Source organism: Leguminivora glycinivorella, chromosome 25 (assembly GCF_023078275.1).
Source record: "Leguminivora glycinivorella isolate SPB_JAAS2020 chromosome 25, LegGlyc_1.1, whole genome shotgun sequence".
Taxonomy (NCBI): Eukaryota; Metazoa; Arthropoda; class Insecta; order Lepidoptera; family Tortricidae; genus Leguminivora; species Leguminivora glycinivorella.
In genome coordinates, this window is record NC_062995.1 from 7,139,230 (window position 1) to 7,157,293 (window position 18,064).

Sequence of the window (18,064 nt, forward strand, 5' to 3'; positions counted from 1 at the left end):
GCTATTGCCTCCTCATTCCTTCCTGCATGTAGATAATTTTCCCTCTTTAAAAGATTTAAGCAATGAAATGAACGGTATAAGAAACAATATGACTAAATTACTGGAGTACCACGCATGGAGAGTTAATTTTGAAGTTGTGGAAGAACATGGTTTCCAAGGCACTAGGTCTTGGGCCTTGTGTAGAGTTTGTGAGGCTCTAAACTATAATAATAATGCTAACCAAAACTATGGTATAGAGGATATTATGTTGTATTTGGACCCAGCTGTGTGCTGTTCCAAGAATCTGAACTGGGCAGGATAGTTTCATTATTATAAACCGACAAGTTATTGCTTTATGTGCAGTTTATTGGTTAAGTAACTTGTTTAATGTTTTCTTTGTACTCACTCGGTGCTGTGGCAATAAATGTATTTTCACTCTTTCTTTCTTTCAATAAGGCCTTGAATCCCCAGCGGAGGCCTGAGCCCTCGATCAGGGTAGAGCGAAATGTATTTCTGGCGCCCTTGCAACCAGAATTGCTAACGAAGCGGCCTTTTTTTTCAATTGCTATTTTGGCGCCCCTACTATGGTCTGGCGCCTACAGTGACCGCTCCACTCGCTCTACCCTAGATCCGGCCCTGAATCCATCTGAAATTATTAAAAGGAAAAGGCATGGAAGGTCACATATATTGCACATATATTAAATTGATTATTATGTAATATAAATTTAAGTTCTGTGTAATGCGACGGTTCACTACAGGAGATGGAAGGAGGAGAAAATTATGACATTCATGTTAAGAGGCCTTATTCCTAAAGACGAGCGTTTTTTGCAAAATAGAACCTTTTTCATTCAAAATTATAAAGAAACTATAAATGATTATTAAAAAAATGATAATGTTCCTAAAAGTACATATCTTAAGCTAGAAAGTCAATTGGTACTACTTTAAAATATGTCTTTTTATACTTCCGAAAAATCAGTTTTTTCGGAAGACGTTTTCAAATTTCGTAGTGGAATAGCTCGTTTAGAATCGTGATTGTGCTGTTAAAAATGTTATTTGGGGTAATAAATGATCACAATCCTATTTGTTATATCCTGTACGAGTTAGCTAATACTTTGACATTTTAAGATTTACTTGAAATGGTGGATAAATAACCTTCCGTATCCTCCCCATTTTTTCGATAAAAAGAGGTTTACATTATGTATTTTTCCTGCGATTCCTGCATTTTTTGTAACTCTTAAATAATATTATCCTAAACTAGAACTTCTTATTGACCTATAAAAAAAAATCATACATATAAGACATACCTTTCTGTCGATAGATATGTTTTTAAAACACCTAAAATTCGAATAAAAGACACTGTGCTAACGCGAGCCCGCTCAGTCTGCGCCGAGCGCTCGAAGACAACGGACCTGCGTTTGATCGTCCGGCGCACCTAGCTTTCGTAAGCAGCGCGATAGTTCCGAGAAGTGCCGTAAACTGCGACTAAACAAATCTTGATCCTTTTTACACCTAATGCAATTTTAGCATTCGACATGCTTTTCATATGATTTTGGATTTTAAGTTATACGTGAAGTTTGTTGAGAGTTTGAATTATTATTATATTTTGGGACCAGGATGAGGTTCTGGTTCTCATGATGATGGAGTCAGGCAGGAGATGTTCAACAGAACTGCTATTCTACTTATCATAACTCCACCATGTTTGGGCTCATTAGATTTGGGCTGATGAGCACCATCGATCTAGATGAGGTCCAAGGTCTCATGATGGAGTCAGGAGGTGGTCAACAGAACTGCTATTCTCCTCATCATAACCCCATCATGTTTGGGCTCATTAGATTTGGGCTGACGAGCACCATCGAACTAGATGAGGTCCAAGGTCTCATGACGGGGTCAGGAGGTGGCCAACAGAACTGCTATTCTCCTCATCATAACCCCATCATGTTTGGGCTCATTAGATTTGGGCTGACGAGCACCATCGAACTAGATGAGGTCCAGGGTCTCATGATGGAGTCAGGAGGTGGTCAACAGAACTGCTATTCTCCTCATCATAACCCCATCATGTTTGGGCTCATTAGATTTGGGCTGACGAGCACCATCGAACTAGATGAGGTCCAAGGTCTCATGACGGGGTCAGGAGGTGGCCAACAGAACTGCTATTCTCCTCATCATAACCCCATCATGTTCGGGCTCATTAGATTTGGGCTGACGAGCACCATCGAACTAGATGAGGTCCAAGGTCTCATGATGGAGTCAGGAGGTGGTCAACAGAACTGCTATTCTCCTCATCATAACCCCATCATGTTTGGGCTCATTAGATTTGGGCTGACGAGCACCATCGAACTAGATGAGGTCCAAGGTCTCATGATGGAGTCAGGAGGTGGCCAACAGAACTGCTATTCTCCTCATCATAACCCCATCATGTTTGGGCTCATTATAAATATGTGGAAGGTCGTTAATAATAATAAATGTTTTATTAGGGTACCCCTACATGTAAAGAGGGGACAGATATTTTTTTTTTATCTACTACTTTTTTTATCTGTATTCATATACATTCAATAATTTTTTTTTAATCGGTCCAGTAACAACGGAGATATCGAGGAACAAAGATAAAAAAATTTAAAAAATAAATAAACATACAGACGAATTGAGAACCTCGCCACAAATCTCTCAGATTTGAGGCGACGGTTAAAAAGTGACACATCATGAGCAGTTCCAATGCACCAAATGTCACTGTTCTGGACGTAAGTGCATGCTGTTCTTATAGAAATATGAAAGTCACTATAACTGTGATAATTTCCGAAAATATTAATATTATCAAAAAACGATCTTAGTAAACCCTTAGACTTATATTGACCGGGATATAGACCGTGATTACCTTTTTGATTTTTGTCGAGCTCCCGATATTTCGACGCAGTTGCATGCATCATGATCACGGAAAACTGACGAAGGCGGGTGGATGTTCTGTTATCGAGGAAACTGAAAAATTGTCACAACCATTTGTTATTGAATGTTGTGCTATAAATGTAATACACTATAATATAGTTATTATTTGCATATATACGAACAAAACTCCATCATCAGCAAATACCACTTTTTTCCTAAAACTGGAGGAGCTATTACGCACCATATGTCAGCACAAAAGAAAAAAGTATGTTTTATGCGGCGATCTGAATATAGATATAATGAAGACTTCAAGAATCTCCAAACAACTGATTAATATATTGGAATCTTATAATCTTTCCCTCCTTGTACGAGAACCGACGAGAATTACGCCATCTTCGGAAACGTGTATCGACCATGTTGCAAGTAATGTTGAAGAGGGAATAACAACGATTCATGATTTAGGTCTGTCGGACCACACGGCGCAATCATTCCTTGTCCCAATACATAAACGCCGTCCTCCACCAACAAAGTGGTGGTATGAGTACAGAAGGGACTATTGCCAGGAAAATCAGAATAAATTTAGCGAGTGCCTGTCTTCTTTATCTTTTATTGAAGTGTTTGGTGAATATGATGTAAATCGAGCTTTTAGTGTATTTTATGACAAGTTTTTACTTTTCTACAACTTATGTTTTCCGCTAATCAAAATCAAAATATTTAAAAAGAAGGCAACAAACATATGGCTTACAAAGGGAATCCGAAAATGTTGTCACACAAAAAGACAATTGTATTTAAAGAGCCGTTATTCTAGAGACTGTAAGGTTATGTATAAAAACTATTCTCGATGATTAAAGAAATGTATGACTGCGTATCTTAAGAGTCAAAATTCTAATTATATAAGTAAAACAAATAACAAATGTAAAGCCGTTTGGCAGGTAATAAAAAAATATACTACATCTGATGTAAGCACGCATAGCATCGATAAGTTAGTATTTGATGGTTCAGAAGTTACAGATCCGAAAGAAATTGCTGAAATTTTCAACAATTACTTTATAAATATGGTCAAAAATAATTGTTCTCCACATGTAGGATCATCAGACTTTATCCAAATTGAAAATGTAGAATCCAGCATATTTCTTAACCCCGTTAACACTACTGAGCTAGTAAAAATAGTAAAAACACTTAAAAATTCGAAGGCTGTAGGTTTTGACGGTGTACGCACTGATATTATAAAGAACAACATTTCTAATATTGCTGATCCGCTAACATTTATCATAAACCTGTCGCTAAATCAAGGAATTTTCCCTGACGCCTTAAAAAAATCAATAGTGAAACCGCTACATAAAAAAAGTCCTAAATTTTTGCCGGATAATTACAGGCCAATTACTCTTATTCCGATTTTCTCTAAAATTCTTGAGAAAGCTATGTTTAATAGATTAATACATTTTCTAGATACTCATGATATTATTAATGACGAACAAAACGGCTTTAGAAGACGCAGAAGTACAGCTCTAGCGGCCTTCAAGCTGACTAAACGAGTTATGGATTGTCTGGATAAAAACGTCCCGGTAACAACACTTTTCATGGACATGAGTAAAGCTTTTGATTTTGTATGTCACAAAAGGTTGCTTTTAAAGTTATATAAGTACGGAATTCGTGGCCCAGCGCTAAACTGGATTAAGACATATCTGACAAATAGAACACAATGTGTCCAGACTGTTAAATATTGCTCGCTCAGCAAAAGTGTTGTGACACACCAATCCACGTCCATAGAAAATTTATATGGTGTACCGCAAGGGAGTATTCTGGGACCGCTTTTATTTATAGTTTATATAAATGACTTGCCAAACGTGTTATCAAATGAGTGCATCCTGTTTGCTGATGACACTACGATAATCATAGAAGGGAATGATATGACTGCTTATAACAATGACATAAATTCGACATTAGAGCAAGCAATACACTGGTTAACAGTCAATAATTTACAAGTAAATGTTTCTAAAACAAAGTATATGCAGTTTAGTACATCTCGCAGTGATACTTTTCAATTACATGTAGAATATAATGGTGCTGCTATAGAAGAAGTGTCGCAAATTAAGTTTTTGGGGATAACTTTGGATCATCAATGTGATTGGAAGGATCATATCGAAAACCTATGCTCCAAAATAAACAAATTTGTTTTTGCTTTAAAAAAGGTTCGTCAGGTTGTATCTTTACAAGCGGCCATGATGTCATATAATGGGTACATAAATTCGGCTCTACGATATGGAATTATTATATGGGGAAATTGTGTTGATAAGGAGGATTTGTTTTTAATTCAGAAGCGGTGTATTAGAGCCTTGTTCGGACTTACACAATTGGAATCGTGTCGTCCTTACTTTATTGAATATCGCATTTTAACATTATATAGCCTGTATATCTTAGAAATATGTATATTTGTTTATAAGCACATATACATGTTTAAAACTGTTCAAGACATGTCTTCTAGAATAGTAAGGAGCCAATACGAGCACAAATTGTACAAACCCTATGTAAGACTGGCATTAACTTCTAAAAATAGCTTTATGATGTGCATTGATATTTATAATAAATTACCCGATAGATTTAAGACTTTTGACTTGTATACATTTAAAAATTCAGTTCATGATTGGCTTATAGACAAATGTTTTTATAGTTTAAAAGAATATATGGATGCTGAAAACACATAATTATTTACAATTTCATTTTAATTATTTTAATACGTTATAATTTACATTACCATATATTTTGACATGTCATGACATTTTGTAATTCTTGTATTCTTTTATTTTTATTTTATTAGTGTAAGTTATGTTAGCGTATACACCTGTAAAGGTATTGTTCAGTGGAACTGTTTTATAATATGCACCTGTACCTGCTATTGTAACCTGAATTAACATATACGCAATAAATCATTCATTCATTCAAAGTTGTATAGACAGCGCGCGATCTACCCTCCTTCGCGCGCGTTTGCTGCGTTCACTTTCAGCGTTACCACTGGTCGCGTTCACACTCGATGGTCTGTCCAAACACACTACACTCACAGTGTCACTACGTTTGTTCAATTCTGACTTCACCGGCCAAAGAAGCCATTCAGAGAAGCCATTGAGATTCACAAATATAAAAAATTCAATCGTGAGGATAGCTTCAAACTATCTAATGTATGGAATCCAGTGATTTGTTTGTGTAAAAAACCGGTGAAGTCAGAATTGAACAAACGTAGTGACACTGTGAGTGTAGTGTGTTTGGACAGACCATCGAGTGTGAACGCGACCAGTGGTAACGCTGAAAGTGAACGCAGCCGACGCGCGCGAAGGAGGGTAGATCGCGCGCTGTCTATACAACTTTAACATCCACCCGCCTTCGTCAGTTTTCCGTGATCATGATGCATGCAACTGCGTCGAAATATCGGGAGCTCGACAAAAATCAAAAAGGTAATCACGGTCTATATCCCGGTCAATATAAGTCTAATGAAAATAACCGTGAATCATTCAAAACTCTTAGTAAACCCTTATTCATTTTTAAATACCTATCCAAAAATATATCACACGTTGGGGTTGGAATGAAAAAAAAATCAGCCCCCACTTTACATGTAGGGGGGGTACCCTAATAAAACATTTTTTTCCATTTTTTATTTTTGCACTTTGTTGACGTGATTGATATACATATTGTTACTAAATTTCAGCTTTCTAGTGCTTACGGCTACTGAGATTATCCGCGGACGGACGGACGGACGGACGGACGGATGGACAGACAGACATGGCGAAACTATAAGAGTTCCTAGTTGACTACGGAACCCTAAAAAACAGAAATCACTATTAAACTATTCTCTAATTTCAAGTTCCTAACTAAAATTTTCCTAATAAAAAAAAAACAAATTGATCCCGCTACAAACTTTCACCCCCTTTTTCCCTCTACTAGGGGTGTAAATTTTCATAATCGATTCTTATCTCTTCGAAATTTTGTTAATGCAATCTATACAAATTTCGACTTTCTAGCTTTCGTAGTTTCGGCTCAGCGGTGTTGGTTGTTGAATCAATCAATTAGGAAACCTGAATTTATATATGTACATGTAGACTAATACTATACTTTTACTACATTCATATACCTTATTTACTACTACCATACCATGAATATGAAATTAAATAAAGAGTCCCCATATAAAATTGAAAATTATGTTATTAGCAATTTAATTCAAAACTATCAAGATTAATCGTGTCTGCGTTGAAACGCGCGTTGAGTTGCCGGTGCTCGCGTACCGAGCGCCAACGCCATCTATCGATGGCCGTTTCGTGAAATTGATGAGCGCTCTAAGGAATAAGGGGTCTTAAGTATGTTTTCAGTATGTAATTGTTTAATTCTTGTTTATTATATTCTTGTAATTTACATGCAATTTATAATCGTAACCTGTATAATGAAATAAATTGTCTATCTATCTAAATATCTATATTAAATTAAGCAATTTTATTTCATTTAGTAGTTGTTTATTTATTTATTAAGCCCTGCAGATCAAGCGCCAACACATGGCGTGACTCTCAAAACGAAAGAAAACGTCGTAACGAAACTAATCCCAATTAACATTGAATTCCAAGATTTTGCGTAGGCACTAGTTTTTCGAAAGCGACTGCCATCTGATCTTCCAACCAAGGCCTTATTGGAATTAGTCCGGTTTCCTGAGTTTCCTCGCAAAGTTTTCCTTCACCGAAAAGCAACTGGCAAATATAAAAATATTAGCTAAGTATCCCGCGTTAGAAAGAGACAAACAGTAGCCTATATCACTCTCCATCCCTTCAACTATCTCCACTTAAAAAATCACGTCAATTCGTCGCTCCGTTTTGCCGTGAAAGACGGACAAAACCAACAGACACATACACTTTCCCATTTATTATGGAGTTACAATTCTTTCGGCTTGGTTTTAGGCACTGGTCCCACCGCGAGCTAGTAAGCTATGAGCTATCGGCTATAAAACGAACAAAAGATAAGCACTCCCGTGCAAATAAAAGAGACATGGCGATTTTGATAGCTCACCGCTGGGAGAGTAACTATAAACATCGCCGTCTCTTTTATTTACACAGGAGTGCTTATCTTTTGTTCGTTTTTTATAGCCACCAGTGCCTTAGCAGGGTTGACGTGAAGTCCTAATTTGACGCTTTCAGCTTTTATTCGCCTACGAGTAAATAGACGACTCATCTCCTCATCATCGGAAGCCAAGAGCGTTGTGTGATCAGCATAGCGCATCATACAATTCATACATATATTATCCGACCTTTAAGAGTCCTCCACACTCGCGCGCGTATCGCGGCGCGACGCCGCAAACGCGAGTGTGGAACTTTCTGCTTATCTGCGATACGCGTTCGAGTGTGGAGGACGCTGTTCACTCTAATGAAGCATTCTATTGACGGTCAACCAAATCGTGGCACCTAATAAAATAATAATTTTTAAGAAAAAAAACCGTCGCCTTTCGGGTTCTGGTGAAAGCTACTTGCGAATGTTGGATTATGTAGAAATGTGTAAGTATTTTTTAAAACTGCTTTTAATGCTTTAATTATTAGAAACACAAATGAATATACGTATAACGTTAAGGTTTGAGGAGTTTCCTCAATTCCTCATGAATCCGATTATATTATAAGAAATCGAAGCTTGACAAACTTTGACTTGAAAACTCAATATGCTTAACAAACATAACTAAATAAATGTCACTTTTCTGAACTTAAATGCATGCTTTTCTTACAAAAATACCGAAGTTACTATGAGTGTGCCGTTCAGATTTGAGGAGTTCGGTTCTGACTATCATCAGCAGTTCCACTGCACCAAATGTCACTGTTCTGGACGTAAGTGCATGCTGTTCTTATAAAAATACCAAAGTCACTATAAGCGTGCCGTTCAGATTTGAGGAGTTCGGTTCTGACCATCATCAGCAGTTCCACTGTACCAAATGTCACTGTTCTAGACGTAAGCGCATGCTGTTCTTATAAAAATGGCAAAGTCACTATAAGCGTGCCGTTCAGATTTGAGGAGTTTGGTTCTGGCCATCATCAGCAGTTCCACTGCACCAAATGTAACTGTTCTGGACGAAAGTGCATGCTGTTCTTATAAAAATACCAAAGTCACTATAAGCGTGCCGTTCAGATTTGAGGAGTTCGGTTCTGACTATCATCAGCAATTCCACTGCACCAAATGTCACTGTTCTGGACGAAAGTACATATGCTGTTATTATAAAAATACCAAAGTCACTATAAGCGTGCCGTTCAGATTTGAAGAGTTCCGTTCTGGCCATCATCAGCAGTTCCACTGCAACAAATATCACTGTTCCGTACCTAAATGCATGCTGTTCCTTTAAAAACATAAAAATCACCATATGTATGCCTTTCAGATTCGAGGAGTTCCCTCGATTTCTCCAGGATCCCATCATCAGAACTGGGTTCTGAGAAAAATGGGACTAATCTGTATGCATATACATTCAATCAAAAAAAAAATTTCAAAATCGGTCCAGTAACGACGGAGATATCGAGGAACAAACATAAAAAAAAAATAAAAAAAAAACATACAGACGACTTGATAACCGTCCTTCTTGAGAGATATGAGGCGACCGTTAATAAAAAGGCGCGAAATTCAAATATTAAGACGGGATAGGCACGCGATGGCGATGCGACGCGGCGCGACGAAGTCAATTAAACCTTCGATCTCTATGGAAGTATCTTAGATGAACTATGGATGATAGGCGATGCGACGCGACGGCAGCGGTCGCGCGATTGTCGTCCACGCAAGTCACAGTGTAGGCCTAACTGCGTTTTTACATTATCCGGTCCGATATCGGATGTCAAAAGGATTTCAAAGGAAAAAATCAAAGATGGCGGCGCAAATATATGGGATACCGGTCCGACATCCGATATCGGATCGGATAGTGTGAAAACGCACTCATACGCACAAAGAGTGTTTTTTAAGTTACTTACCCTTAATTTTTGATATTTGCCAGTCGCTTTTCGGTGAACGTCGTCAGGAAACCGGACTAGGTAATTCCAATAAGGTCTAGTTACCCTTCGGATTGGAGGGTCAGATGGAAGTCGCTTTCGCAAAACTAGTGCCACGTGTTTGTAGCCAGTGCTAACGCTAAATCTTGGGATTAGTTTTCAAAGCGGACCCCAGGCTCCTAGCTGTGGCAAATTCCGGGATAACGCAAGGAGGATGACCCTTAATTTTCACTCCAAAATTATTTTTTCAAAGTTTAATACACCTACCAAAAAATCTTGCTTAAAACAATTCCTATTGACTAAAAACACAATTTATTCAACTCATGTTTCTAAACATATCGTTTAGCTGCAATGTAAGTCAGATCATGAATATCAGACGTAGATTCTTATTCTCATAACACGCGGTTAAAGCTAAACGTCCACAAGTAGTGTTGCGTCTAGTGCCTAGTTCATGTGTTAGACCACGGTATGCTTGAATCCAGGATATCTAGACTGCTGAATGAAAACGATAGCGGACTATAAACACTATACTCGTAATTACTGGTTCTTCAATACAAAGGTTTTATTTCTTAACAATTGTTTTTGACGCGGCGCGACATGGGTAGCGCGTTAAGCAAGCGTATTTTGGTTCTGCCGTCCCCCGCGGGCCGGCCGTTCGTTCCCGTCACCGGAAACCGGTCCAGTGACGCGACGGTGGACGTCATCGCTATTGCTGGGTAGTTAATTCGAGCTGTCGGCGGATCTGTCGCCAACAAGTAGTAGTATAATCATTAGGAAGCGGATTTCAGGTAACGATTTAAATATTAATGTGGGTATGAAAAGTGAATAAACGGACCCTATCGAACAAAGAAAACGTTTCTCCGAATGCGGGGCCTGTGGCACGCGTTCCAGAAATCTCTCGTACCAGTCGTACCCCGCATGCGGGCCCTATCGACTAATGAAATTGCCCCATTAGAATAAAACACTTGTGGCAAAAATAACATTAATTTAATCAAATTATTCAGCGAAGTTTGCGGCGTGCAATGTATTTAATAATAATAGATTGTAAGACTTTATTATAAACCACATGACATGTATTTAAAAAGTTGCACTAGTCATATCCACATTAATATTTAAATCGCTACCTGAAATCCGCTCTCTAATAATTAGGAAGCAGGTATTTAGGGTTCTTAAAGGTCGGCAACGCATAGGTGACTCCTCTGATGTTGCTTATGTCCATGGGCAGCGATGACTGCTTTGCGTTCCAGTTTGCTCTCATACCATCAATGGCCTCTAACATCTATAAATTAGATTGCAGTGAGTCCAAATGTACGGTGATCTTTAACGAACACTAGAATTTCATGCTTTCATGTTACAATATTGATTCTAGTCATCAGACTAGATCTAAAATTTGCTCAAATTGCACACAACTAGATTTTTTTTAAACTAAAAACATTTTAACTTTTTAACGTTTACAAAATACTCGTTTCACGTCTTTAAATTTCTATATAAACCTAAAATTATTTTTCACCACACCAACTTGTAAAGGCTTTCTTTGCTATTCGAAAACAGATAGCAAAATTGCATTTTATCCACAAGGGGGCAAAGTAATTTCATACAAATTTTAACTCGATGTCTTAATCTGGCTGCTAGATTTTACCTATAAATGATGATTTTGAATCATAAATATTGAATAAATTTATGGATTTCATTTATTTTGATGTTTTATAGTCAGTATTTTGTTCGTGTTGGTGTGGTGAAAAAATTTGTGTTTCACTCGGTGGCAAAGTTTGTTTAACCTTCGCGCCTTGATACCCTCGCAACGCTCAAGATTCCACTTTTTGAACCACTCGCTACGTTCGCGGTTCAATATTGGAATCTTTCGCTTGCTCTGGTATCAATATTGGTACGTGCGGTTAAACAACTACTTTGCCCCCTTGTAAAACAAATAACTATTTTACATTTATTTTTAAGCTTGTATATTTTTTTTATCTCTGTTTAGATTTTTTTTTATCGGTGAAAAAAATATTGTCTTAATAAGTAAATATGAATGTGTTGAAGTATTTTCTAAAAATTATTACGTACGTTTCCTTGTTCATGTTATGTAGTGCCACCTACTTAAATCGGTTGTTTGTGGATAAAGCAAAACTGATAAAACCTGAAAGTATGACGTTGCACCACAAAGTTGTACAAAAGTACTACGAAGCTCGGAAGGTGAGTGTTTCATTTTGACGACTCTCAATATGTTCCAGTTTCCAGTCGCATAATAGTACATTGTGCAACAAAGGGAGGAAGTTGAATATTACTAACGAGAGTAAGTTAAATCGCGGCGGCTTGCGACATTTAAATTGCGGGTATGGCGGAGCGAATAAGTAAGGTAAGAGTTGTAACTCCATACATCAGTAAATGCAAGTTATTTGTAGTGACATCTAGCGTAATGCACGCGTCAATCACGCCTCATCTTTTTTTATGAAATAGGCAGCAAACGAGCAGACGAGCCGCCTGATGGAAAGCAGTCATCTCCGCCCATGGACATAAGCAACCCTAAATACCCTAGCGTAAAGTATCAGTACTGCTACTTGTTAATAGATGTCGCGACAAACAAAAAGTCTAATGCTCAACAATTTTTAGCTTATATTACAATAGTATTAATCAGTACTCTCTTTTCAGTTCCTTCTGCTTGTAATATAAGTTTTAAACTGTTTTAATATTACATTTTTGGCAAACGAGACACTGTTGACACCAAGTGTCGAGTAGTGGTACTGATAATTTACGCTAGTTGACGTGCGATTGACGCGTGAATGACGCTAGATGTCACTACATATAACTTGCATTTACTGATGGAGTTACAACTCTTCCCTTACTCACCCCTTGCTATTGCTTACAGAAGTGGATGGTATCAAACCTAGGAAGGTACCTGTTCAAATTCTCCAGCACGCGCCCCCCCACGTATGAAGTAATAAACCACCCAGAACTCTTACATCCGGACAGCGACCTCTTTCACATTCTGATCTGGAGGAACAAAGGGACGGTCAAAGAAAGGCACATGGGGGCCTTTGGGAAACACAGGTAAAAACTATAAAGTACAACACTTTATAGCACACACTTAATAGCACACAATTTAGAAACCTGGACCATACGATCTTCTTCTTTCATTGCCATACCCTAACGGACGTCGGCGACCACCTTTGCCATTTCTCTCCTGTTCTTTGCCATTCTTGCCAGTATGGCTGCGTTACTTTCATTAGCCCATTTTTTTATGTTGTCATGCCATGTGGTCCTCCTTTTTCTCCTTCCTCTCTTGCCATCAATTTTACCATACGATAGTACTCTTTATTATACTGTGACCGGGCTAGTGATCCTCGTGATGGATTCAGCACTGAGTCAGTACTACTGACTGATAAAACTTTGAACTAATCAAAATCTTGTGTTAATTAATGTGTTTTTCTCGATTATTAAATTCAGTTTTTCTTCATTTCGTGCTATTGTTCGATCCTTGACAGGGTTGTGTAATGTGTATAGGTATAGGTCTTTAAAACCCTACATAAAAGATCACAAGATAAGTCTATAGTCTATTTGTTACGCCAGTTTCCCAGAAACGCATTTGTTAGCAGTGTGTTTTTGGGTTTTAACGTACATAGAAGAACACATTACATTGCTACCAACTTAACAACCCAGAAAAAAGAAAACTATTAAAAAGTAAATGTATAGTTGTAGAAAAAGTATTTATGTAACGGTGTTTAACTAAGTCGAAAAATAACTTACTTTTTGGCGTCTTTATTAATATTTTTCGGCTTCAACTCAAATTGTTCTCGCCACTCGCCTTTTGTGACCTCTTTCAAAAACCGGTTGCATAAAATACTATTCTGCGGGCATAGTAATAATATTAATATATAACATATTAATGCGTTTTCACATTATCCGGTCCAATATCGGATGTCGGAAGGATTTCAAAGGCAAAAATCAAAGATGGCAGCTTCAATGTATGGGATATCGGGCTACATCCGATATCGGATCGGATAATGTGAAAACGCACTTAGATAAACTTTATCGCATATGTCGCATTTACAAATAGTGCGAAAAGGACGGCTTGACATTATATCGTGTTTGCATGGTTTTAATTTTTATGTCTCCCTTGTTCCAGTCTAATCAAGACAATCTAATCAAAAAAAGAATCTAAATAATAATAAATTAAGAGTTTTGTTTGTTCTACAAAAAAATTACTGCAATAAACAGTTTAATTTTTTTTCAGTAAGGACCCGCTACACGGGTGCAGCGTACAAAACTGCAAGTTTACAGAAAACGACGACTCCTGGCTTCCTTTTGTGGACGCTGTTGTTGTTCATTTAGACGCGGGTCGGTATATTTTTCAGTACAGATGGTGTTTTTTACGCACTAGTGCGAGAAGTGGTTCATTATATGTCAGGTCGAAACTTCGGAGGGCCATCTGTACTGAAAAACGTCGTACGATACACGTGCGAAAAGGAAATTCGTAACTCGTGTCGATTTAAAACACTCCCTTCGGTCTTGTTTTAATTTATCGCCACTCGTTTCGAACTTCCTTTTTTACGCACTTGTATCGTAATGTACTATTTCACCACACGAGCTGGTAAAGGTTTACTTTACTATTCGAAACCAGATAGGAAAATTGCATTTTATACATAGTACTTAGTGCAAAATAATTTCATACAAATTTTAACTTGAAGTTTTAAGCTGGCTGGTAGATTTTACATACAAATGATGATTTTGAATCATAATTGGTGCATTTGACTGTAGATATGTTTATTTGAAGTTTGCGACAAGGTAGTTAATATGGTTGTCTATTGTTTGCCCGACAGTCATTTAACATAATATTCATTTGCCCGAATTTAACTTGCCTGAATTTCATTTGCCCGAATGATTTGTTTACCATAAAAATCATATGACATACTCGTTGTTTATCCGAATATTACCTTCCATAATCATACAATGCCATACTATTTGTTAGCCATATTATTAAGTGCAATAATATGGTTTCATAGAATATTCAAACGCCATAAGCAATTATTGCCATATTAATTGTTGCCCATATTATTACCTAACCTAACCTACTTTCTGATAGCAGTTTCATTTTCCAGGGGTCACAGTTCTAACCTAACCTAACCTACTTTTCCAGCAGTTTCATTCTCCAGGGGGTCACAGTTCTAACCTAACCTAACCTACTTTCTGATAGCAGTTTCATTTTCCAGGGGGTCGCAGTTCTAACCTAACCTAACCTACTGTCTGATAGTATTTTCATTTTCCAGGGGGTCACAGTTCTAACCTAACCTAACCTACTTTTCAAGCAGTTTCCTTTTCCAGATGTTCACAGTTCTAACCTAACCTAACCTACTTTCTGATAGCAGTTTCATTTTCCAGGGGGTCACAGTTCTAACCTAACCTACTTTCTGATAGCAGTTTCATTCTCTAGTCCTTCTAGTACCTATTATAGTAGTTTTCGATTCTGCCAAAGCACATTATGGAAATTGACTTTTCTGGACGCTAATTTGTATGACAAATGATGGTATGGAATGTGGTAATTACGGATTTCGATGATTCTGACAAATGACATTATGGAAACTGACTTTAGGGGAAACAAAGTTTCTGGCACTAGATTAATATAGTAAACAATGATTATGGCATAAGATGTTATGAGAAACAATATTATGATTGTTGAATAGGATGGCAAATAAAATTATGGCAAATGAAATTCTGGCAAATGGGGGTATCCCAGTTAATATAAGTAGACGGTCAACCAAGTCTTGGCCTTTTTATAACTTTATACTCGTACATATATATTAACTTATTTATTCCATATTACTTCGGAATAAATTTAAAAAATATTTCACTTAGGTACCAAAAATACCATAATAGCTCATTCTTTAAATAATACGTACCTACACTTAATGAAAATATATAACAAATAATTATAATAAAACAAATATAGTTAATGAAAAATATTAAGGATATGATAATCAGGGGCGGATCTAGGGTAGAGCGAATATAGCGGGCCCTCTAGGCGCCGAATGGTAGGAGCGGCGCCAAAAAAAAAACGCAGAAAAAGATGGATATTTTTAAGTCAGAATTTAGTTTAAACAAGTGCGCCAAAAGTATATCCTGATTAATAAGAACGTTTCGTCCATTTTTACGGCCGGTAGCGTAGTTGGTAGTGACACTAGTGACCCTGCCTACTAAGTGGATCTGGGTTCGAGTCCCGGTAAGGGCATTTATTTGTGTGATGAACACATATATGTGTTTCTTGGTTATTTATGTTTTCTATAATATGTATATATCTATATACGAGTACATAAGTAGGTATGTATATCGTCACCTAGCACCCATAGTACATGATTTGCTTAGTTTGGGGCTAGGTTGATCTGTGCAAGGTGTCCCCAATATATATTTTTTGCAGGTGAACTACCAAATTCGCTGCAACGGAAGAAAAGGAAGACGTACCAACGCTGGATATTCTGGACGGACGAGTCTCCGGACAACATCTTCTATGCGGCTTCGAGCAAAGTCAAACCCAGTTTTAAGCAGCTGAACAATCTCTTTAACTGGTCTATGACATACAGGTAATTTTTTTTCTGGAACTTGGTATGAATTGTCATTACAGTCTGACCATAACCTAACCTCAAAATTAAAATTTTGAAAAACCCCCGACCGCGACATAGTAGACCGTCATGAAACATGGCTAAGAACACTCCCGACTAACTCAGCTTTCAGACAAAAGAAATTAAATCTAAATCGGTTCATCCGTTCGGGAGCTACGATGCCACAGACAGACACACACAGACAGACAGACAGACGGACAGACAGACAGACAGGCAGACAGACAAACAGACAGACAGACACGTCAAACTTATAACACCCCGTCGTTTTTGCGTCGGGGGTTAAAAAAAATAGTAATTATAAAGTGGCAATTTCGTAGTGTCGTCCCGTTTTCTCACACATATTGATTTGAAAGAGATCACACTACAATGTTGCCATTTTATAATTTTTACTCTTTTTGGTCAGACTGTACGTTAGTAAATATGTTTTAATGTACCTACCACTTTGAAGGTCGAAGGTCGAAGGTGACACAACTCCAGAGAACTGTCAAGAAATTGCATACGATATTGCAGGTGTGGCGGGGAGTATTTTTTAACTCCCGACGCAAAAACGACAGGGTATTATAAGTTTGACGTGTCTATCTGTCTGTCTGTCAATCTGTGTGTGTGTATGTCTGTAGCATCGTAGCTCCCGAACGGATGAACCGTTTAGATTTAGGTTTTTTTTTGTTTGAAAGCTGAGTTAGTCGGGAGTGTTCTTAGTCATGTTTCATGAAAATCGATCCACTATGTCGCGGTCGGGGGTTTTTTTTTCAAAATTTTAATTTTGTGGTTATAATTATTTAATTTGTAGATATTTGTGACATTAATATCTAGCTAGGTATGTTAAAGCAATTTAAAAACTATAGGTAAGGAGCTTTACAGACGTGCCGACTGCAATAAAATTCGTACAGGGCCTAACCCAATTGGCCATATTTGATTCTTGGTGCGTTTTGACATTTTTAGGGTTCCGTAGTCAACTAGGAACCCTTATAGTTTCGCCATGTCTGTCTGTCCGTCCGTCCGTCCGTCCGTCCGCGGATAATCTCAGTAACCGTTAGCACTAGAAAGCTGAAATTTGGTACCAATATGTATATCAATCACGCCAACAAAGTGCAAAAATAAAAAATGGTAAAAATATGTTTTATTAGGGTACCCCCCCTACATGTAAAGTGGGGGCTGATTTTTTTTTTTTCATTCCAAACCCAACGTGTGATATATTATTGGATAGGTATTGAAAAACCGGCCAAGTGCGAGTCGGACTCGCGCACCGAGGGTTCCGTACAAACCTGCATTTGATATGAATTTCAACTTGATAGCTCTACGCGTTCATGAGGAAAAAAGTAATAAGTTTATATTTATTAAAAAATATATATTTTGTAATGTAACTAAAAATTTAAGGTTTTCGGAATTTTTCCTTTATGTGTGCTATAAAACGTTGCTTCATGCCAAATTTCAAGATTCTAGGTCGACTGGAAGTACCCTTTAGGTTTTGATTCCCTTGCGAGTACTTGCGAGTTTCAAAATATGCAGCTTAAATTGCTGTTTCTTTTGATTGCGTTGACATAGAAGTTTGATTTTGTTACAGCTTAAAGGTATTATAGACCTGAGTATTTGGTATGAATTTCAATT

The 18,064-nt window shown here is 37.5% G+C and overlaps 1 protein-coding gene across 1 annotated transcript; it reads left to right on the forward strand.

Annotated features, from left to right (window-relative positions):
* Positions 1–11,990: 11,990 nt before the first annotated feature.
* LOC125239522 lies at positions 11,991–16,421 on the forward strand. Its single transcript, XM_048147137.1, has 4 exons — positions 11,991–12,038; positions 12,712–12,893; positions 14,077–14,180; positions 16,255–16,421. Exons 1-4 carry the CDS (start codon positions 11,991–11,993, stop codon positions 16,419–16,421), a joined length of 501 nt encoding a protein of 166 aa, XP_048003094.1.
* The last annotated feature ends 1,643 nt before the right edge of the window (positions 16,422–18,064 follow it).